General features: G+C 45.3%; 1 protein-coding gene across 2 annotated transcripts in view; it reads left to right on the top strand.

The window, feature by feature from the left end:
• grm1a (glutamate receptor, metabotropic 1a) overlaps nucleotides 1-22,135 on the top strand; it is a 30,357-nt gene extending 8,222 nt beyond the window's left edge. The window contains exons 4-9 of one of the 2 annotated variants that reach the window (XM_053880185.1): nucleotides 10,453-10,688; nucleotides 13,316-13,562; nucleotides 13,801-13,969; nucleotides 14,425-14,551; nucleotides 14,908-15,844; nucleotides 18,478-22,135. In XM_053880185.1, the coding sequence (XP_053736160.1) occupies nucleotides 10,453-10,688; nucleotides 13,316-13,562; nucleotides 13,801-13,969; nucleotides 14,425-14,551; nucleotides 14,908-15,844; nucleotides 18,478-19,195 (2,434 nt within the window). In that variant the 3' untranslated portion in view covers nucleotides 19,196-22,135. The remainder of the gene's footprint in view (nucleotides 1-10,452; nucleotides 10,689-13,315; nucleotides 13,563-13,800; nucleotides 13,970-14,424; nucleotides 14,552-14,907; nucleotides 15,845-18,477) is intronic. The other variant, XM_053880186.1, reaches the window with a different exon arrangement.
• The last annotated feature ends 1,607 nt before the right edge of the window (nucleotides 22,136-23,742 follow it).

Raw genomic sequence — 23,742 nt, 5'->3', positions numbered from 1 at the left:
GATTAATGAAAACAGTGTACAAATACAAGCAAAATGTAACAATTTTTATTTTTATTTTTTATGTAAGAATCACGTCAGCGACCTGCTGCCTTCTGAACTTCATCTCTGATCAGAAAACAGGGACCGTCCGCCTCTGTAGGTGCTGAAAAGTGGGCTAATCTCTGAGTCAAAGCCAAAATGAAACTCAATAATCGCCGACGGAGACAATTGCAGATCAAAGGCTGCCGTGATGAAACACTCCCCCTCTTTACTCCTCTTTAATATGATATTGATGACCAGCTCTTTCATAAGATATTCAGGTGCTCATTTGCGGAATTGTGCTTCACCTCCTTGAGAATCTTGCTGAAGTGGTGGAGCGGCAGAGTGCTGCCCTCCGTGTTTATGTTGTGATATTTAATGCATTGCTGCGTCTTTAGTTTGAGCTGCTCTCACACAGAGATCTTCAATTAAAGATTCAGCCAGGCCGCGGTTGTCTTTCCTTCCCACTGTTCGCTCCTGTTTCGCCATAGGAGACGGGAGTGTAGCTCTTTTTATAGCTCCACAGGCTGGAGAACTAGTTCTGGGTCAGAGAGAGGGACGAGCAGGGCTACTCCACTAGTGCTGGCAGACATTGTTTCTGAAAATGTGAGTAAACTAAATGGATTTTTTTTAATGTATTTACTTTGTGATCATTTAAAACTAGGACAGATGGTTTTGGGGCACAGTGCATCAGCCATGTTTTTGTAGTCACGCTTGCTCTGTCAATGTCGGCGGCTCCATCTTAAACTTTAAATATGTAAAACTTTGAAATTACACATTGTATTTTGTTGCATAACTGCTGAAAGTTAAAAAGAAAACATTTCAGCAGCGTTGAAAACTATGTACAAGTCCAGCCATTATCATCCAACTCTTGCCTATATATATATATATATATATATATATATATATATATATAGGAATTCATCATCACTTATAATATTTACCAGCATCATCCTCTGAGAAGGTAATGTAACAAAATGCCACCAGAGTGCCTCTTTTATTGATGGAAAAAGGATTTCTTTTGATGTGAGGCAGCGGATCCTGGGATCTCCTCTGTGCCTGAGTTCCAACTGTCACCGCAACATTTTGTTCGTTCTGAAGAGCGGCTGAAGAGCTTCCTTCTCTGGCTGCTCGACTCTGCTGCTCTTCAGACGGAGGTCAGGTGCGACGTTGTTCGGGAGGCTCTTCATCTCTAACCTGCTTCACTTCACTTTCACTCTTCTCGGCTTTTGTCTGTCGCCGCTTGAAATCGACGGAAAAGTTTGGACCGTCGCTCCATTGTTGGTGAACACGGCTGTGTATTTGGGCAGTGAAGGACAGACTGCTGTGTCTCCACGACCTCCGAATGAATGGTTTTCCGATATACTCCGAGGTCCGTTTGACGTTTGAATCGGGGCGGTTTTCTCATGATCCGTGCTGGTCTGACTCCGAGTGACTCACGCGAACGTTCGCCCTGCTTTGTTTTGATCTTGATTCCAGTTGTCTGCGAGCAGTGTGGTTGGGATTTCGGCATAATAATTCTCCCGGAAGCGAAACTCCCTCAAACACGCCGGCTCTTTTCAAGCGGGTTAATCTCCAAATCTTGAATGCTAATTTCCACCCACTCCCTTCACGAAGCAAGTCGACATGCGGAAGCTTTTGAAACGGCGATATGAATCTCGCGCTTTTGTTATCACCCCCTCCGCTGCCTGATCCCAAATACCGAGCGCTGACTCTGTGAATGAGCTCGCTCTCCTGCAATTAACAGCATTCAGCCTCTCCCTGCTGTTATTACTAAACATCATTTGCATAAGCTGCTTTTCCACATGTAGCACTCCTGATTTGCTGCAACAGTCTCGATCCCATTTGGAGCGCTCGCCTGGGTCTCGTGTCAAAATGGACGCGAAGACGCGTCCCTCTGTAGTGACGCGGTGGAAGACAGACGTTGGCGGGATGAATTGTCGTCTGAGGTGAGAGGGAAGCTGCGAACCCTTGTTTTCGATGTCACTGTGCAGTTTGGCTTTTGGCTGTGCTGTTGGATTTTTCATGGAGCGGGAGGTTTTCGCTCCGAGCTTGAATAAATGAAACGTTTAGGGAGCCAGCAAAGAGAGAGCGAGAGGAGTTTGTGGCACGACACATTTAACTGCTCTCTCTCTCTCTCTCGACTTCTCACCGACTTTCATCTTCTCTCCGTGGCGGGAGGAGTGGACGACCTGAAGCTGCTCGATTCTTGAGAGCAAATAGTTGAGCAATAGAGGAGGAACAATCCAATGCATTGCAGCTTTTTAAACCTTTTAAAGTCCACTGAGCACTACTTCCTGTTTCTATTGTGACTGACCAACACCACCTTTACGGTGTTCTGGTGGGCAGTAATGACTTTTCAATAGCAGCGGCGACTCACAGCAACAAAGACGATTCCATTCTTACAACTCAAGTGGACACTGAATGATTTATTTATGACTTTTTTTTCCTCTTCAAACAAAAGGCTGGGTGGAACTGCAAGTTGGGGCAAACGTTAGCCTTCCGTCCTAAACATCCACACATCGCAACTTTTTTTGCAGAATTGAGATTTGAATCTGAAACCGCTTATCGTGGTATTTAAATGCCGCGATCCAGTTCCCGTGGAAGTCGGAACTCTGAGCTGAGAATGAGCCGACCAGGCTAGCCATAGCCACTGTTAGGAATTTTTTTCGAGATTCATGACCAACCCTGAGTACTACAACTCAAATATATATGTTCGGACAATACTATGTATTAAACCAATTCAGTGTAAAAAAAATGTTACACAGTACTACTGGAGCTATTGTCGCAGGTGACACTTCGAGCAGCCATTTTGGATTGCAAACTCGGGATGGTGATATTTCTCCCACCTTCCGACTGGGCAGTCTGGAGTCAGGCGATGTCATTGAGGGGGCGGAGCTGTGAATTTCCCAGTTCCGAAGCCAGCTGGAACACACCATTACTCATCTGCCTTGTGAAGATGTTAACGCAAGAGTTCCTTCTCTTCCACCTCGACCCAAGCTCTCGACTGTAGGAGACGATGAAACTAGACCACAGTGCTTTAGCTTCAGGTCCATCTTACTTTGAACGGTGATCTGTAATGACGTAATTGGTGCCAGCTTCTAACCACAACCGTCTCGTAACAGACGTTACCAAGGAGAACGATCCTCAGCTTCAATAGTATGAAGTTTTGTTGGTGCATGTTGACAAACTACGTCAACAGACAATGCTCAGGTTTGAGGACATGATCCGCTGATCATCTTCTTCCAGTTACATCTTGCTGTCTCTCCAGAGGCGCCATGTTGCGACCTTGTCTCCCACACTTTGCGCCTGTTTTTGCCCGCCCACGCAGTCACCCACAATCCTCTGCAAATCCAAGACGACTCCATTGTGTATACAGATCATTTACAGTCGGACAAAGTAGTGGTCTGCGCTAGCTTCGACCAGGACCTTGTTTGTACCGATTATTCAGTGTCACAATGCAGTCGCCTCCGCTCTCTGTGTCTGTGTTGCGTAAGCGGCGTTGGCAACTGAAACGACAAAGCAGACAGACAAATTGGGTTTTGTTTTAGTTCCAGAGGACTTCATCGAATTATAAAGAGGAAATGAAAGTGAAGGACAAGAGACCTTGAAACAGGTGGCAGTTATGTTACTGTCACAAGATGATCTGAGAAAACCCAACAGTTTGCTCACAGCAGACCATTGACTGATTTGCCAGTTTTGGAGGAGCAAAAGGCAGCAAATAAAAATCAAACCCCATTTTACATGATTTGGAGAGTTGAAGTTAGAAATGGGGCGGGGAGTTATCGACGGCGCTGGAGTAGAGGCCGGCTCATGCTGCAGTCTCCATGGAGATGCCGTTTACACCTCTGGATGGAGCTGGTCCGAGCGTCTCGCTGCAGATCTGTCTTTCCGTCTGTCAGCACGACTCCAAACACCAAAGTCCTGACATCTGAAAACCTCCCTCCCAGAGACAACAACAGCAGCCGGCCTCACAATAGGCTTTAGTAGGCGAAGTCTGGACTCAGATCCAGGTGGAGTACGGACATCACCATTCATGGACGATGGCTCCCTCTCCGTTTCATTCCCTGGCGTGTTTGAATGCGATGAAAGTGTGAGGCCTGTGCAGCAACCTGAATCTCTGCACTTACACTCAGACCTCAAAGGTTAAATATGTTGTCCTAAATTTCACTTAAGGATGAGGAAGTGCCTCCAGCATCCATCTCCGAAGAAAGTTTTCCATTTGCTTCTGCACTCCAGGGAAACAGCTCATGTGATTAAACCTCCAAAACTGCCAATTAATCCGCACGATCAGCCAAAATACACTTCACAAAAGAGGAACTAGATCATGACAGAGACACAGGGGGATCCACTGGAGCCTGTTTACACCATCTGTGGATGGGAGGTGTGGTCATGGGGGCAGCGGCTGATGTGAAGAGGCCCAGACTTCACCCTTCCCCAGTAATCCTCCAGTTCTTCTGGGTTGTACCATGGTGTTCCCAAGTCAGCTGGGTTTCTCATGATACTGAGTAGTGGTTCTACTTCAAGTCTCTCCTGAATCACTAAGCTGCTCACCCTATCGAGGCATGTTCACATTCGTCGTGACTTGCCAACAACCGAGTAGTCGCTGGTTTCCAGCCACCAAAGTAACTTCCTCCTGCCTTAAAAGTATAGCTAAAAAAAGCAGGTCACTCTGCTGGGGGCGGGTCTAAGAGCAGTGGACTGTCAATAATTGAGGAGGCAGGATAGTAGCACTTTTTCCTCTGTGGAAGTCTATTGAGATCAAATCCTTCAGAGGAGCTATCTGCTGACTTGTTTCCCTCTCTGTAAAATCTGAGCTCTGATTGGTTAACGGTCTACTTTATTAAAAACACTGCACAACAGGGACATTTTAGTGATGAGGACTACTCTTCCTTTTTTTTTTCTTTCTCTCGTATCACAAGTTTGCGAGCCAAATGGTCTACCAACATGAACAATACAACATGTATGTACAACAGTATGTTTTTATTTCTTCTCAACAAACAACAGTCGTCTAGCATCCAGGCTAACGTTAGCATCCTCATACCGCTGACAGATCTCTCACTGTAACCTAGCGGCCGGCTTCAGCTCCGCCCATTTCTTCTCCGTTGGTTCACCAAACCAGGTGAGATGATCAGCGCTATATGCAGGAAACAAAACACAGCATAGCAGCCAATGTCTTTACGCGTGACGTCATGAAGTGTCCCAATTCTTAGGGACGTCCATCACTTCACTTCGTCGTTGGAGGGCGCTTCATAGTGGAGGGCACTCAAAACCAAGTGCTGGTGTTAGGGTGAGAAAAGGGACACAGCCTTACGGTCAGAGTTCTGAATTTTCGACTTCTAATGTTGCCTGGAACAGGTCACGTGGAGCGCGATGAACCTCCTACTCTGTTGCCTTTGTCACGTAGCTAACCCCGTCCCATAATGTGGTGCAACACATTGCCGCACCAAACCACATCTCTACATTGACTTTACATGAAATTCAGTCGCTGAAATTGCATGTAGTGAGAACGTACCTTCAGAAAGAATCCAGACTCCTGCGGAGGACTGTCATTGTCAGCCCCATGTGTACGCGACCTTGGAGTGTTCAGGCGACCTTTCTGGTCACTAACCCAAGATCGTCATCTCAGGTGACAGTGGGGAGATTGACTCATGTCTTTTGGCTCAGCTCTTTCTCAAAAGATCAGCATCTGATGTTGGTTATGACAATAGACTTGACAATGATAATGTTGTAGTGAAGATGGCTTTGAGTGTTTGAGGCCAATAACATGCTAATATTGAAGAGTAGCTGCTGTATGGTTGCTGCCTGATGGACCGCTTTAAACAGAAGATACCTTTGTGAGTGACTAGATAGGACAAGATCTGAAGTGAGTCGGAGCAGAGGGACAGCTTGGAGACAAAGTTGGCGATGCCAGATGGGTTGGTCACATGGACAAGAGAGACCATGTCAGACCAGCCGTGCTGAAGATGAAGAAGAGGAAGACTAATGAGGTTAATGGATGAGCTCCTCAGACTGAGATGATGTGCCAGCCCCGGCTGTAAAGTGGATAGTTTTGTGTGTCAGCCTGGTTCCTTCAGCTGCTGAACTAATAACACACTTTCACACTCTGTAATTGACTCAGCAGCAGCTGTTCCTCCACTGGATGTGACTCGGGTTATGCGCGGCCGCTCGCTCGCACGGTGTGAAGCTGCAGAACATTAAGGTGACATTAAATCAGATTTGGTCCCGTTAGACATCCTTCTGATGAGCTGGTTGGAGCTCGGCCAGATCTCCAGGAGGAACGCCATCGGTGAGACGGTGGAGGATGTGTGGGACGTTTGGGGCGGGAGAACCGTGTTCCTTACAGTGTCAGTTAAGCAGTCAAGTGATTGTGTTTATGCTGAACAGCAGAGTGATGTGAGGGACATGTGATCAAGATCCATTGGATCCACTTCAGCTGCTTCACTGACAGCAGACAAGAGACAAATGGAGAAGTGCCACTGACGTGGATCATCTGAGCGTCAAACTTCCAGTGCACATTTGTAGCTGTTTAACAAGGTCATTGTTTTACTGAGTATTGAAATGAGGTTCCTGATCGCACAGCACTGCGAAGCCATCTATCACCCAAAGAACCGCAGAAGTATAATTCGCCAGAATATTGTTTTTATGAAAAGAACAGAAGACAAAACAAAAAGAAATCTGAAAAAACACCAAATGATTTGATAATGAATAAATAAATGAGCATTTGTGGAAGACAGATTATCATATATCAATGCCCTAAATAGGGTAAAATACATAAATATCACACTCCTTATTAGAAAAGCAAGAATAATACAAAGCTGAACAAGGCTTTCCAAGTAAAAAATGATGCTATGATTCTTTAAACATGAAATGTTTTGTATTGTTCTTATTGTACATGGTATATTCCATCATAAAAATGCAAGTGTCCCCCCAAAAATACAAATTTCATCATTCAAAAAATAAAAATGTGGCGCTCCACCTCAACCTCACACACTAAAAGTTGTGGGCTGAGTACTAAGTTATGGCTCCTGTCGTGAACATGAGGCAGTGAAGTGCTAGTGCTGTTCCCAGCTACCTAGGAACTGAGGCGGTGGAAACCCAGGGAAGGTCACATACAGACATTCTCTCTCTTTCTCTCTGGTGAAGAACTCGAGTCAGCTGCTCTTCATTTCCGCTCCTCCACTTTTCACCCCTTATCAAGCTAACAGGAAGTAGCATGCAGCATCCTCCTGATGGAATCTACAGTTCCACGAAGCTGCTGATGGTGTTGAGATTGAGCACATGCAGCCGTGGTCACAGTTCACTCACTCACAGACGATGACATGGCTGCACAGGTGCCGCTGCTGCTGTTGCTGCTCCTCTCCAGCGTCCAGGCCGAGGTCCTCCTGATGCCAGAGTGGTCTCATCGCTTCAGCCTGGACTCCGCAGCTGACTTCTGCTCTGTCTCACGATGGACCATTGAGGGGAGGGAGCTTCTGTGGAACTCCTCCGACTTGTATTATGAGCTGGACCCTCTGGATGTCTCCCACTCGGGTCAGTACCAAGTGCAGTGCTGGACCCGTGGCGACGTGACGTTTGAGCGCAACTCCACTCTCCTCATCTGTGACAACCAGAAGATGAGAGATCAGAGACTGAACCTGCGAGATGGACAGACGATGGAGATGACTTGTGAGGGTGTGGCACCAAACCAGAGTGTTCAGTGGGCCTACGAGAGCTACAGAACATATGAATTAGTTTTAATAGACGATGAAACCCCTTCAGAGTACCAACACCAGCTGGTGAATGACAAGCCATCTCTTCGGCTTAAAGTCGGCAAACAGTCTGTTACCTACCTGTGTCTGGAGAAGAAGCAGCGCTGGTGTGGACTTCACGGCCGGTTCTCTGTTAGAGTGGCTCCGGAGTTTGTCCTCCGCTTGGTGGGAGAGAGTCTGGAGCTGAACTGTTCTGAGGGGAGACAAACACACAAGTGGAAGATGTATAATTCACTGAGGTCTGAGAGCGAGAGTCTGAACTCCACCCTGATGTTTCCATCGCTGACTTTGGCCCATTCAGGTGTGTACACCTGTGAACTCAGTGTTTCTGGTGAGGAGCATTATCACCTGTTTGTGTGTCCTGAGTCTGAGCCTGTGGCTGTGGTGCTCTTCGCTGAAGGGGAGAATGTCACTCTTCACTGTGGCAGCTCCGGTCATTCTGGTGCGGTTCGCTGGTTCATGAGGTCCAACAGAACCGAGGGGCGAGTGTCACGTGTGCACGAGCAGCACCGGCCAGACAACATGTTTCCCTCTGACAGGAGCCTGGTGATCCTGAACGTGTCTCTGCAGGACAGTGGAGAGTTCTGGTGTGTGGTGAAGAAGGATTCTCTCTGCGTGTTCAGATCTGAGACCCTGGTGATGCTCAGAGAGCCAGACCTTGATCACCATCTGCTGAGGTCTCAACTGCTCAGCGTTGTGATGCTGATGATGCTGTGCGTTGTTGTGGCGGTGGTGGTGGTGATGGACTGGAGGAGCAGGAGGAGAGAGGCGATCCCAGAACCTGTGGAGGAGCTGGAGATGTCCCAGCTGTCGCCAGAGTCAGATGTGCAGGAAGAGACTCCGGTCTGAGCCGTGAAAATGATCCATGTAAATAGCTGGTGACCTGCGACCTCACTGATGGTCAAAATGTGCCCTCGCTTGGCTTCAATAAATGTAAACTGCTTCTGAAATACTCTCTTTCCTTGTGAGGCTCACCTTCATTCACTATCACACACACACACTTCTTTGTGAGGACCTCTCATTGACATAATGCCTTCCCCAGCCTCTCACCTTTAACTTAACCAGCCAAAACACATGGCTGAACTTAACCAGGCCTAATAGTGAGGACAGGCCAAAATGTCCTCACAAAGCAAAATGTCCTCACAAGAAGGTGGCTTGTCAAGACTTAGTACTAGAATGTACCCCACATACTTGCATTGCTTCCTTGTGGGGTGAGGTTTCTCATTGACATAACCCTTTCCCCTGCCTCTCACCTTAAACCTAACCATCCAAAACACATGGCTAACCATAACCAGGACTCCGAACCAAACTGAAAGCCAATTATAATGACCCAATTATTTTGAAGACTTACCCCTCCATTTTAGTCTTAACCTTGTTAGGACTGGCAAATAAACCGAATGTCTTCACAAAGAGGTGTTTTCCCCCCAACAAGAATGGATAAACCAAGAATAGATAGACTGTGTTCACATAAGAACACACAGTGTATGTTCTTATGTGAGTATGTTATTATAATGCTTTCCCCAGCCTCTCACTGTAAGCCGATCCAAAACGAGGAAGAATCTTAACCTGTACCTAAACCTAACATAAATTCAATTATATTGACCAAGTGATTTTGAAGTTTTTAATCCTCAAATTGAGGCTTAACCTTGTGGGGACCGACAAAGTGTCCCCACAAATCCATATGTTCCCCACAAGTAGGTGTGTTTCCTAGAATTGGTCCCCACAAGTATAACTGTAGAAGGACCACACACAAATTCGCAGACAGAAAGTTTATAAAAATTATAAAGGTTTTTAGCGACATGGATATTCTTGGACTGTGAGAGGAAACCAGAGTGCCTGAAGGAAACCCAGTGTCAAAATGAAGTTCAGTTAAGCCTTGATATTGCTGTGTTTTATTTCTTTGAGAGCTGATCCAGCAGGACTTCAACTGCACCTCCAACACGGTGCAGGTGGTTTCACCCAGAGAGGTGCTCAGAAACATGCTGACCTGTGGGGAGGCCACAGAGCCGGAGCTCAGATCCGATGGATCTCCAGCTCGTCTCCACCATGTCTGGTTGCTGAAATATACTTGCTGAAAGTTGAGTTTTCACACTCGCTCCCTGTTCCCATCTCCTCCTCTGACTGACAGTAATTGTGGTTGTAAAGGTCAGATACTTTGACCTGCGCGTTCCCAAACATCCCATGTGTGTAATTGGTACCATGGTGGGCGAAGTCTAATTGGCGCGTCGCTGTCAATGGTGAAGGTGCTTCAAAGGAGGCGCAGAATACACGCCGGATCAAAACCACTTTGCCCTAGAGACGTTTCTCTCCTCTTGTGTTTCTGTTTCTGGGCCCAATTTAGCCTGTTTGGAGGGCGACACTTGGACAAACAAGCAGCCTGTTGAAGCATCTTTCGTGTGGAGCTTTGTGGAGATTTACATCCTTTTAAACTGAGATGAGCTACATTCACTTTGCTAGAGTTTTTCTTGGCGCTCTTCGCTTAATGCTTGAAACTACATGTCTTTCACTTTACACAGATGGTTTTTCTTCCTCTTTTCTGTGACGGATTTTTGCTAAAATATCTGTTTAAACTCCAACATCCATCTAATAAACCCGTCCACCCCAAAACATTTCCTCTGAAACAGTTTTTAATACGTTTATTGACCGTCCCAAGACCTTCACACCATCTTTCTCTCTCCCAAAGTGACGGATGGGCGGACCGTTACGAGGTTGTCGAGGGATACGAGCAGGAGGCGGAGGGCGGCATCACCATGAAGCTACAGTCCGAGGTGGTGAAGCCGTTCGATGACTACTACCTGAAGCTGCGGCTGGACACCAACACCAGGAACCCCTGGTTTGCAGAGTTTTGGCAGTATCGCTTCCAGTGCCGGCTGCGAGGCCACCCGCAGGAGAACAAGAACTATAAGAAAGTTTGCACCAGTGAGTCACGCTCATTTTTTTATCGCCCACATTTTGCATCCATCTATCAACCTGAGAACAAAGGACACTTCCATCCAGCTGAGCGTTGCCTACTTAGGCCGGGGTCAAGGGGACAGCAACCACAGTACAGAGCCCCAAACATCACTCTTTAGAGAGGCATAGTTTGCAACTGACTTCCTGACTTAAGTCAAGGAGCGTCACACGAGAAGGAGCCCAAACTGGAGGTTCTGATCAATACACAGTCGTACCTCGGTTCTCAACCACAATCCGTTCCAGACGGCCGTTCGAGAAGCGATTTGTTCGAAATCTGAATCGATTTTTCCCATTACAATGCATGAAAAAAGAAGTCATGCGTTCCAAGCCTTAAAATAGTCTTTTGTAGGAGTGAATGTAGAGCGTCTGCTGCAGGTGCGCTGTTCCTCTATGTGTGTGGCCGCTGCATGTGGGAGGGGTTGCCGAGTGAGTGACGTCTCTCCAGAAGTGAAGAGGTGCCCGGTGCGTGTCCAGCTCTGAATGTGCGCTTCTGTGCAGTTTGGCTGTGACAAAGTCATAAACCAAGTCACGCTCTGTCCCAGACTCGCCTCATCCCTGTCCCAGCTCCAGCCCACAACAGGACATCAAACCCTGGAGTGGAGGTGTGGAGAGCGAGTACCTCCCCTGTGACACTCTACCACGGTCCAGTGTGGAGACAGGAAAGGTTTTACACCTCAATATGAAGAAAAAACAGTCAGTAAATGTAGCTAACGGGACACGTCTGCATACAGAGGCTGCGTTATACACAATAACAAAGCGCCTCGTGGGTCAGATGGTTGGTCCGGGCACGTTATGTTTTTTCTGGCTTTTTTCAGGGGCGTTCGAGTTCTGGATTTTCGTTCGAAATCCGAAGCAAAAAAATCGAAAACCGAGGTACCACTGTATATATCAGAGGCACGTCTCTGATAGAGGAGTTTTATTCTCAGTACTTACACATTTGACCGGTAAGTGTCTCCTAAACAATATGACTCGCCACATTCGGTCTGTCACTGGCTCGACAGCTTAAACAGCGTCTTCTTCCTCAAATGTCCAGCACATTAACACTGTAATTGAAGTATCTATTTTTTTGTCTTTTCATTCCTCCCCGTCGCTCTAAAGAGATGATGACGGTAACTTTAGCTTTTGACGTGTTCGCAGCACCGAGCCTCCGCTCAGCACCGGCTAATATCTAAATTGAGAGTTAATTAACTCCGGAACTGAAAATCACTTGCTCAGCATCTTTCTCAATTAAAAGATAAATGACTTTAAATTTCAATTCCGGTGAGGGCCTCACAGGTGGGGAGCGGGTGTTCTGCGCCTTGCTCCCGGCGGCGTGATCGGGATCTCACCTGCTCTGACTGATGCTTTATTAAACAGGGCACTCTGTAAAGCGTCACGTCCTGGAGCCATCGCTCAGACGTGGGGAAGGTCTCGGTGTGACAGGCTGGAGCAAAGAAATCATCAGTCAAACTCTTAACGCCGAAATAAAAGATGGAAGTTGCGGCGGAATGTCTCACTCTACGCGCATCACTCACCAGATACTGTCTCTGGGGTTTGCATGGCAAGTCAACCCAAAGAACTCATTCATTTCATATGTTGGTGAGGCAAGATTTCAATACTGGTGATGTGACAGATTTGACAGTGACAATGTGTTGCAAAATTTGGCATATTCACAATACTTGCACACATTTAAAACAAAAATGCTGGTTGAAAATAAACAACTAAAACTAGCCAAGTAAGACGAAAAAAATGGATAAAACAGCAGAGACACTGCCACAGGCGGACAAAGGCTGAAATATTTTAAAATATAACAGAGCAAAATGCAATACACCAAGTGCATAAAACTCAATGTATTCCTTCCAAAATATGAGTCAAAATACTTTTAGATGTGTCTTAATTTGGGAAATACAGGATAGAAAGGCACTTTGAGTGTATTTGGCCCAGATGTATGACAACACTTCAGGCCATTTTTGAAGACGACAGCGGTGGATATTAATTCATAAGTGTTATATACCAAAACATAAACTCAGGAAAAGTTGTATTGAGTTTGAAATTATTTTTATTTTTATTTTTTTACAATTTTCCTCAACACATTCCAAGCCTGCTCCAGTATAATTTTCATTTTTATACAATTTTCCTCGACACATTCCTAGCATGCTCCCTCCAGTATAATTTTTTATTTTTATTTTTATATACAATTTTCCTCAATGCATTCCAAGCATGCTCCAGTATTTGGATTGGTTTAAGTGTGTCACCGTTTTCATAAACTTTGAGTGAAATCTCGACTAAATTTTCATCAGGTTTCTGCGAGAATGACTGGCTGGAGTGGACGACGTGTTTGGGCTGTTTAAAAAATGGGTTTTGAAAATAAGAAGTGCTTCACTTGCGAGATTGATAAGTCACAAATAAATGCAGATTTGAAGTCATCCAAAAGACATCCAAAAGGTATCCAAAAGACATGTTAAGTGATGTCTTCTTCATTTAAAATGCTCCACACGAGCCAGCTCGGCATCTTTTCTGTTGATGGCTCATCTGTTTGGCTCACCTGGCTGGTGGACAGCAGCTGTTCCTGTTGCAAGTGTTCCATCACTGTGAGCCCACTCTGTTGTGTACAGGAAACGAGAGCCTGCAGGAAAACTACATCCAGGACAGCAAGATGGGCTTCGTCATCAACGCCATCTACGCCATGGCCCACGGCCTCCACGACATGCACAAGGAGCTGTGTCCGGGCCAGACGGGACTCTGCGAGGCCATGGACCCGATCGATGGCAGCAAGCTGCTGGACTATCTCCTCAAGACGTCCTTCAGAGGAGTCTCCGGGGAGGACATCTATTTCGACGAGAATGGAGACACACCAGGAAGGTAGCGTCCCCTTCTTGTTTAGCATGCCAGCGTGCGTGTGTGTGTCTGTGTGTGTGGTCATCTCGGGCAGGCGAGGGTGTAATGTGTTTGGACTGGAACAGATTCAGAGGATTGTCTGCGTGGAAGCCTCTTTCATCTTCCTGCAGAGCCGCTGCCGGCGTGTGACAGTGTAAACACAACTGTGTCATCTTTCTGTCAGCTGGTTTCGCTGGTCTGAAATCGCTCTGTCGTCACACAGATATGACATCATGAACCTGCAGAACGTGGAGGACGGTCGCTATGACTACCTCAACGTCGGCTCCTGGCACGAAGGCATCCTGAGCATCGATGACAACAAGCTGTGGATGAACAGCAGCGACATGGTCCGGTCCGTCTGCAGCGACCCCTGCTCCAAGGGTCAGATCAAAGTAAGGCTCCCAAAAATATTCACTTTGGGTTTAAAGGGTTGCAGACAGTTAAACACAAGCCACTCGATATGCGAATGTTGCAGGGGAAGTACAAGCCCTCGGAAAAAAAGATGGTAAACAGGGCACATTTAGACAGAAGTGGCCCTCAAGTGTGGAGCCAGAGATGAATAATGTGGTGTGAAAGGTCTATTCATGAGCTGAGCCGCAGAGTCTATAAAGAGTCTCATCTAAAATGTAGTTCCCCAGCTGAGGCTGGAGGTCAGTTGTAGGTTTGGACAACTCTTGGTTTTTGTTGTCTTGATGTGGGAGCTTCTGTCAGCTGACCCCGGTTCATCTCGCCGCTCGGAAGTCTGAGGAGCGGTGCGAGCGCAGTCTGGGAGCTCGCCCTGATGCATATTCGCCGTTTGATGTGGTGCTCATAATGATTCATTAGCGTCTGCTCTGTGTGCGTGCAGGTGATTAGGAAGGGTGAAGTGAGCTGCTGCTGGATCTGCACCACATGCAAGGATAATGAGTACGTCCAGGATGAGTTCACATGCAAGGCCTGCGAGCTGGGCTGGTGGCCCGACGAGGACCTGGAAGGTGAGTGCTGCCCGGCGTTACCCTGCTTTCATCCAGACACTGCACCGGCCCCACCCCTGCCTCTTTGTGACCCGGCATTTGTTTTGACAGCGAGTTACCAAGGCGAGAGCAGCTCTCAGTTCCCAGGTGTAAAATCCCATTACTGCCACGAGAGACTCAGGGACACGTCCCACTACTGTGTCGAGGAAAAGTGCGTCGCTTCCCCTCTCATTACACGCCGCTATCAGGAGAATGCTAATAGAGCGAGTCTTATCAGAGCGGCCAGAGCCATGCATTTTTATTTTGATGTTTTTTCTGCATCATGACGTGGAGGTTTGTGTTTGAGTTGAATGGAATGGATTTCTCTGTGTCTTCAGGCTGTGAGCTGCTGCCTCTCAAGTATCTGGACTGGGCGGATGTGGAGTCCATCGTGGCGGTGGTCTTCTCCTGCGTCGGCATCCTCATCACCTCCTTCGTCACCTTCGTCTTCATCCAGTATCGCGACACGCCGGTGGTCAAGTCCTCCAGTCGAGAGCTTTGCTACATCATCTTGGCCGGCATCTTCCTGGGCTACATTTGCCCCTTCACGTTAATCGCCCGGCCCACCGTGGTCTCCTGCTATCTCCAGCGCCTCCTGGTGGGCCTCTCGTCCGCCATGTGCTACTCTGCCCTGGTGACCAAGACCAACCGCATCGCTCGCATCCTGGCGGGCAGCAAAAAGAAGATCTGCACCAGGAAGCCCCGCTTCATGAGCGCCTGGGCTCAGGTCATCATCGCCTTCATGTTGATCAGCGTGCAGCTCACCCTGGAGATAACGCTCATCATCCTGGAGCCGCCCGAGCCCATCAAGTCCTACCCCAGTATACGCGAGGTGTACCTCATCTGCAACACCAGCAATGTAGGGATGGTGGCGCCGCTGGGCTACAACGGCCTGCTCATCATGAGCTGCACCTACTACGCCTTCAAGACGCGGAACGTCCCCGCCAACTTCAACGAGGCCAAGTACATTGCCTTCACCATGTACACCACCTGCATCATCTGGTTGGCATTCGTGCCCATCTACTTTGGGTCCAACTACAAGATCATTACCACCTCTTTCTCCGTCAGCCTGAGCGTTACCGTGGCACTGGGCTGCATGTTCACCCCCAAGATGTACATTATTATCGCCAAACCGGAGAGGAATGTTCGGAGCGCTTTCACGACGTCTGACGTGGTACGGATGCACGTCGGGGATGGGAAGTCAGCGGCCGCTTGTGGGAGCAACAGTTTTCTCAACATGTTCCGCAGGAAGAAGCCAGTGACGGGAAACGCCAAGTGAGTCTTTTTAACTGTCGTTCATTTCAGTGTTAGTTTTGTTCTTAGTGTGTTCTTAGTGTGGTGTTGGTCACGTTTCTTCATGTCACAATCATGTTAAAAAAATGTATTTTAAACTTTAACTCTGTCTTAGCTGTTGCGAACCATCTTGGTCATAAATGCCAAGAAAAATTGAAATGTAGCATTTTGCGTGTTAGCTGTGTGGCCACCCAGCTGTTTATTGAAATAACTAACTCTATCCTTTCATGTCGCAAGGACTCTCAATAGCTAATAATATATTTATTTTCTGTTGAATTACATTGAAAGGGAGAATTTAAAATCGCTGTCAAAGTGACAATCTTTTGCATCCCTAATAAATAAAGAGGAATAAAACACATTGTCTCATGCTAGCCACGGTTGATAATATTCTGCTAACATCCTAATATTTATATATAGTTTCAATCCATTCACGAATACCAAACCGATTTAGTTATTAGAGATTTAACGTCTTCTAGAAAACCCTCAGAATTAGGACGAAACAAAAATTCACGAAATGTGTTTGCTTCATTTGCCATATTGGCATATATTCAAAGCATCTACTTCTTGTTAACGTTCGGGGAAGCCATCTTGGATTGCGTACTCGGTGAGGAAATCGGGTGACGTCGCTGGGCGTAGCTGGGTATTTGCCAGCATTACGCTTCACTCAGGACTGTGCGAGCTCCGAGCTATCTATTAGCATCTCCACTTAGCAAGCGGCTAAGCTACACCTTCTGTATTTCACTGTTTAGCCCAATAACAAATTGCTGAGTCATTAGTGTTTTTACACTGTTTTCGTGTGCATTATGTCTAAAATAAAAAAAAGTCATTTGACCCACAACTGTAAATTAGCGATTTAAACCCGCAATAACCGAAACCTCAGTTCATATACGGCTCATTAAAAACAACAAGAGAAGACTTTGATTAACCTGTTTGAGCTTCACAGCGGGGACACTGGGACTGTTGATGCGAGTAAGACAGAGTACGAGCGTGACCCTAACACGTGTCGCTCCTCACATTTGCTACGCTGCCTTCTTGTCGACGCGCTAACCCTCTAACCTCCTGAAACCACCGGACTAAAGCAAAGCAACTGACGGAGGGCTGCATGTCGACTCTTGCTGCGCCAGTATGACTCAAAGACTTCTTCCCTCCGACTCTCTGGAGTTCTTTATTCTCGGTCAGCACTTCCCGACGCTGCAGCCCTCCGAGGAGTTCAGCTGAATTAACCCCACATTTTAAGTCTTTAAGCATGACCGCCCCTCCTCCTCACCCCAACTAATCACAATGAAGCCGGTCCCGGTCCATTTGAACCTTTCCTCCTCGCTATAATAACTGCATGCACAGAAGTCGATTTTATACACTTCTGAGTTGATCAAAGCTGGGTTCAGAGGGGTTCACTGACTCTTTAAAGAATGAAAATCAGTCAGTTAACCTGGATACAGATAACTTCCTGTTCCACTTTTAATGCTGTTAAAACAGATATTATATGGCCAAACTCAATGTATTAAATGAAGACAGTCGTGAAATTCAACTCTACATGGACCTAAGTTATGAATTAACATAAAAGTTCACCAGCATTTTAGCTAAAATAGCATTTCTGTTTGACTATCTCCCTGGTTGTTCGCCAAAACTATCCTTTCTAAACATGTTTGAGTTGATTATCTGAATTTAAACATGAACAGTTTGTTTAAAATATAAGAACATTTCATGCCTAGACAGACAATAGAATGACCGTGAGTCTGAAAGAGGAAGAAATTATTTTTCATTGCTTGAAGAAAAATGAACCAGTTATTCACAGTGTAGCAATGAATTCATACTGAGCTGAACATTTTATTCAACACAAAACAGTTTTTAGGTTCACATCAATTAGTCGTTTTTAAAATGTTGTTAGCATCATTTAGCACCTCTTATCATTTATTATAGTCTCTTCAATGCACATTAAAAAGGTGCTTTAAAAGTTCATCAAAGCAAACATCAGAATTGCTAATTTATGAAAAGCAATTCTACAGTAAAATAAACCATAAAATATGCGGCCATTATGACATTAAAATAATGGTGGTGCTGCATTCAAGTTCCATCCGAACTAAAAATATTAACTTTGAAACGGAGCCTTCTCCTCCTGTTTTGAATGATAATTTCAAATGAAAGCATTTAGCAATGTGGAATTTGTTAATGTAGAGTGTGACATGATGATGAAAATAAAACCCAAGTGTGGGTGTTCAAGGACAGAAGGGAGGTTTTAAGATATAATCCGCCGCACTTCCATGAGCTGTTGTCATCTTAAATGGTGCTCAGAGTTGTTGAATCGGCGCCTGTGTCTGCAGAGTCCAAGTGAACAACTGTGACGCGCCAAAATCAGCCAAGTCTTTGAGTATATTAGGAAACGTTGGCTCATAATGTCGTGGCATCACATTATGAATCAGTGCTTCTGAGGTTGTGCGTCGGAGCAAACCTCTCCCGCGGGTCGAACCTCTTTTAACATCCCCCCTGAAATGTTGAAACGCTGCGGCTCTGCTGTTGCTGCTGCTGCTGCTGCTGCTGCTGCTGCTGTGTTGTTGCTGTTTTCTCTGCGCTCACCTTTTCCCAGAGAGTAACTGAAGTCTCTGTCTCGTTTGTAGTTCTAATGGCAAGTCTGTGTCATGGTCTGAATCAGGTGCAAGACACCCTCAGAAGGAGGGGAATGTGTGGCACAGACTGTCTGTGCATGTGAGGAAACAGGAAGCCGGCCTGAATCAGACGGCGGTCATCCGGCCCCTAACTAACACCCCCGACCCCCACAGCTGCCAGCCCTCCACCTGCAACCCTGGCACAGACCCTCGCGCCCCCCAGGAGCCGGCCGCCGCCAAACCTCTGCACACTCTGACAGACGAAGAGGACGACGACGACTCGCAGCGCCCGCTTTGGAAACCCAGCTGCTCTGGACAGGACACAGCTTTACTGAACAGGTCCAGCTGTACCGCCGAGCGCCTGCAGGGGGCTTTGGTGGACACCCACAGCTCCCACGTCCCGGCGCTGAATGAGCACAACCCCCCCGCCACTGAACCCTTGACCCTGACACCCTCCCATCTTCCCTTGGCCCCACGCGTGAGGGGCGATGAATCGGAAGACGAAGACCTTTTAAACAGTTACATGCACGACCCAAAGGAGGAGGATTTCAATCCCAACAAACCCGTTCTGGATGACTCCCTGGCTTTGTCTCCGCCGTCCCCCTTCAGAGACTCTCTGTGCTCTGGGGAATCCTCCCCCGCTATTGACTCCATGTTGGGCAGCCCGTCCAGCTCCGTCTTCAACTCAAACATGCTTCGAGACTTTGCACACAGCTCCTCGACACTGTGAGAGCGGCACACTTCCTATCTGCACACGTACGGCGGTGTTTATTTGATAGTTACTTCGTTTGCCTGCTTGTGTGAAGTTCTCTGCTTTTAAGGGTTAATGAAGACTAGCGTAAGGAAAGCACCGACATCCATAAGTGCACACATTTCTGAAGGGCTTTTCGTGCACACAGCCTTTCTGACGTAAGCTAAACTAGTGACACCGTGCCAAAAATAGTCAGCTCTCATGCCAAATTCTGCTTCCAATCATATTGTAGCTGGACACAACCTGCCATGTTAAGTTTAGGAAAACAATTTGAGTCAAAACTGACTACAGACGGATTATAGAAGATGCAGCTGGTTAAGGTTTGTTTTTTATTCTTTCATTCTCATTCAAATGAGGATTGATATTGCAGCACTAATGTGGAACTAAAACGTGAGGCCTACTTCATGCTAGCAGGTGTTGCGTCAGCGTGTTGCATTCAAAGTGGCAGTTATCCAAAGTGAACACCGAAACACAAGTAAGTAAGATATTGTGTAAAATAGATTAAATATTGGCTTGAGGAGACGTGCCGAATTGGTGAGCCCAACTTCAGAAGCCATTGCTAGCATTCACTTTAAGGTTGTTAGCAACACTTAGAGGGACTTGACCGTTTTATTAATCCTCTTTTAGTCCAGCTAGTCTTATCTCATGTCTGAATTTGAGATTCAACTTCCTCTGGTTATGAATTTCTCTGGACGTCTGGCCATCCGGAGACCACCTTTCACGTTAAGCTGAGAGATGTACTATTTTCTCGAGACGTGCCAACTGATAACATCGGATAGGTTTCTTTTTTCCATTCCCGTCGCTGTCTGGATTATAATACACTCGTAAAAATTTCAATAAACCATTTAGAAGTTTGCACGGGCGGAGTGCTCTTCCAGTGACGTTGCTATATAGAGACAGTGTCATTTTGATAAACTATTTACAGGATTGATGTTGGAAGACAACGGCGAAACATTTTGACATGGACATGCAAATGAAGGCGTTGTTTACATGAAGTGCTCAAATGTCTGATGAACTTAAAGAAAAAAACATTAAATGTAACATACAGTAGGATATGTAACAGTACTACGTTGACGGTGAGTTGCAACAGATGTCTTGAGCCGTTTTTGGACTGCAAATGGAAAAAGGTAAACGTGTAAGACTTCAGTCGACGCCGTAAATGACTGGCTGCCCCTGACAGAGAAAACTTGTGAAAGTCGAGAAAATAATTATAAATCTGCACCGGCGAAAGAAAAACCAATGTTACAAAGCCACGTCAACCAACCCTGTTGTCTCCTTCCTGCGCCCGAGATGGACATTCATGAATGAAAAGAGGCCAAGTATTCTTGAATATACAGTTCAGCTTTGGCAGCGCTAAAGTGTACCGGTCCTACTGTAGTAAATCTCTATATACATGAGCATTTAGCAATTCAGTGAACAGCTTCTGCCAATACTAGCAAACATATCTCACTCCTAAAAATTCATTACACGTTTTTCAAATTAAGGTTCAATAATACAGTTGTGTCAGGTCATTCAGTTCCCATCCCAATATCAACTTTATTTTGATATTTATTTTGTTTCATTAAAAACAATAGTAATCACTTTGAATGTAGTGTGTTGTTTTGCAATTTATGCATGAGTCAGCTCAATTTTCCTTGCTAAAGACGCTAACGTTAGCATTGTCCAGATTTTTTTTTTTTTAGAATAATGAAGTATTGTGATTACAATTGAAGATGATGACTACAGTATTCACCTAATATTGACAATACTACTCTTGTATTTTTTGGTAATTTTTTTTTTTGTTTACTGTCTTCCTTTCCTGCCAACACGCCTCACACTCAAAAGTATGACATTGGTTTCCTCTTTCTTCATCTTTGCGGGACAGATTTGGGGCCCGAGCCTTGAGTTAGACCCATGCAATATGATAAGAATTACAAACATCATTATGAGATATAGGGAACTATTTTTTGCAACATTGCATGATGAATGATGAACTTAAAATCAATGAAAAATTAAAGTATATCAGTGATAAACTAGACAATGCAAAGGAAAATATATATTTATATAAACCAAAAATTCGTCACAAAATTAAATAATTCGTCACAAAAGAAGAATTTGTGAAATAATTTGGCAAATTAATGAAGTATTCATAAACCGCAGCTGCATTTTAAAAATCCTCAGTTGAGTAAAGAAGGGAAGAATAAAACTGCTCATAAAGGTGTGCTATCATTATACTAATAAATATTTAAAATGTGCTACGTGCCAATCAAAGTGGGCGTCAACCTACATCCTTGCTTTAAATCTCCATGACGATGTAGCTGATGCACATTAGCACGATTGTAGATGAAACTAAACTCCTTGATTCAGCTCCAACACAAGTTATTCCGAGCATGGGATGTGATTTAAGAAAAAAAAAAAGCTTTTAATGCTGTGTATCTCATGTTTTCCAACTTTGCTGTGTCATTGTAACCGAGAAAAAAAAAAGAACACAGATTTTGTAATACGGTTGAGCCATCTCTTGTTTTTCACACAGGTGGTATGTTTGTAATAAATGTTTCTATATTTAGAATGTCAACAAGAATTTATACATTTTGAACTCGTCCAGGAGCAGTGTGTTCTCGATGTCGGGGTGAATTTGAAGTCTTTTTATCGTAATAGTAAGCGATGACTAGATGCTTCTCGTAATGATGTTTGACTCGTTTTCTTAAACCTTTCGAACTACAGTAGTTAACTGCCATTAAGTTTTATCATTAAGGTTATTTAAGAAGATACAGTACATGCTGCAACTGTATTGTATTTCCAAATGTTTGAGTCTGATTATAGTGAAGGTTGTTTCATGAGTTTAGCTGGTGTGTTAAAATAAAGAAGAAAGTGTTTTACTGCAGTTATATAGGTCTTTATGTTTTTGACCAGCTGTACAATAAATTATTTATATCAGAACCGGCTGGTTGCTGTGGTTCAGAGTCAGAGTTGGTCGTCTGAAACCCTCCAAAACAATCGGAGTAAAATACAGTGGTACCTCGGTTCTCGACCACAATCCGTCCCAGACGGCTGTTCGAGAAGCGATTTGTTCGTTTTTTCAGGTTACAATGAATGGAGAAAGAAATAATGCGTTCCAAGCCTTAAAATAGTCTTTTGTAGGTGTGAATGTAGAGTGTCTGCTGCAGGTGCGCTGTTCCTCTATGTGTGTGGCCGCTGCATGTGGGAGGGGCTGCCGAGTGAGTGAGGTCTCTCCAGAAGTGAAGAGGTGCCCGGTGCGTGTCCAGCTCTGAATGTGCGCTTCTGTGCAGTTTGGCTGTGACAAAGTCATAAACCAAGTCAGGCTCTGTCCCAGACTCGCCTCATCCCTGTCCCAGCTCCAGCCCACAACAGGACATCAAACCCTGGAGTGGAGGTGTGGAGAGCGAGCACCTCCCCTGTGACACTCTACCACGGTCCAGTGTGGAGACAGGAAAGGTTTTACACCTCAATATGAAGACAAAACAGTCAGTAAATGTAGCTAACGGGACACGTCTGCATACAGAGGCTGCGTTATACACAATAACAAAGCGCCTCGTGGGTCAGCTGATCGGTCCGCGCACGTTAGGTTTTTTCCGGCTTTTTTTGGGGAGCGTTCGAGTTCTGGATTTTTGTTCGAAATCCGAAGCAAAAAATCTCAAAATTTTTGTTTGAACTCCGATTTGTTCGAAGTCCGTTCGTTCGAAAACCGAGGTATTGCGTTGCGTATTGGGTTTTAATTGTGTTTGCTGTTGTATGTTCAAACTCAATATCAAGTCAATGTTGAATTTCACTGGTAGGGAAAATGCTTAAAAGCAGCCAGAAATAATTACATAATTCAACTTAAAGCAAACATGATCTAGAATGTGTAAACAGTATAGATACAGAACTTTATTAACAAAGTAAATAACACTGTCAGCAATGCAGTTGAGCTAATAAAACAATCTCCATCCATAAACAAGACTACAGTTTACACTTCACCTGTCCTTCAGATGACTCATGACTTTCAGTGGCTCAGGAAATACCACATTTATACATAGATAATTCAAAAATGTGGTTTAAATACGGCTGAAACAGCATAGTTTGTCATAACAGAACAGTTACTCCTATAGTGTACATTAGATATTTGAGTTTCTAATGAAGTCAAATGTAAATACATTTTCAAATGTCGAATTATGAGAGCAAACAGTTGTTAAGGTAAAAACAAATCATGGTTTTGTCCGCGTGTTTACGTAAATAATATGACAAATTTAAAGACAAACTATAAGCGTCTTCACTATTGCAAGGTACAAAAAACTTGAGAACATGAGTTTAAACGCAAATGTGCACTTAACTGAATACTGAAAACTTTAACTGAATATTGGCGCAACCTGAGTGTGACTAAAGTCTACTTATATGTTTATATTTTCTCAAAGTATCGCTTCGACAGTGATGTTTAAACACACGTCATGAGAACGTAACTCACAAGTCTCGGTCACTTCCGGGTCCTGTGACTTATCAGGTGGTTGCCGAGCGGGGCAGGAGGAGGGGAGGAAGCGGGGTGGGGGGAG

This window comes from Synchiropus splendidus, chromosome 12 (genome assembly GCF_027744825.2).
Source record: "Synchiropus splendidus isolate RoL2022-P1 chromosome 12, RoL_Sspl_1.0, whole genome shotgun sequence".
Classification (NCBI taxonomy): domain Eukaryota; kingdom Metazoa; phylum Chordata; class Actinopteri; order Syngnathiformes; family Callionymidae; genus Synchiropus; species Synchiropus splendidus.
This window is presented reverse-complemented; position numbering and strand designations above follow the sequence as displayed.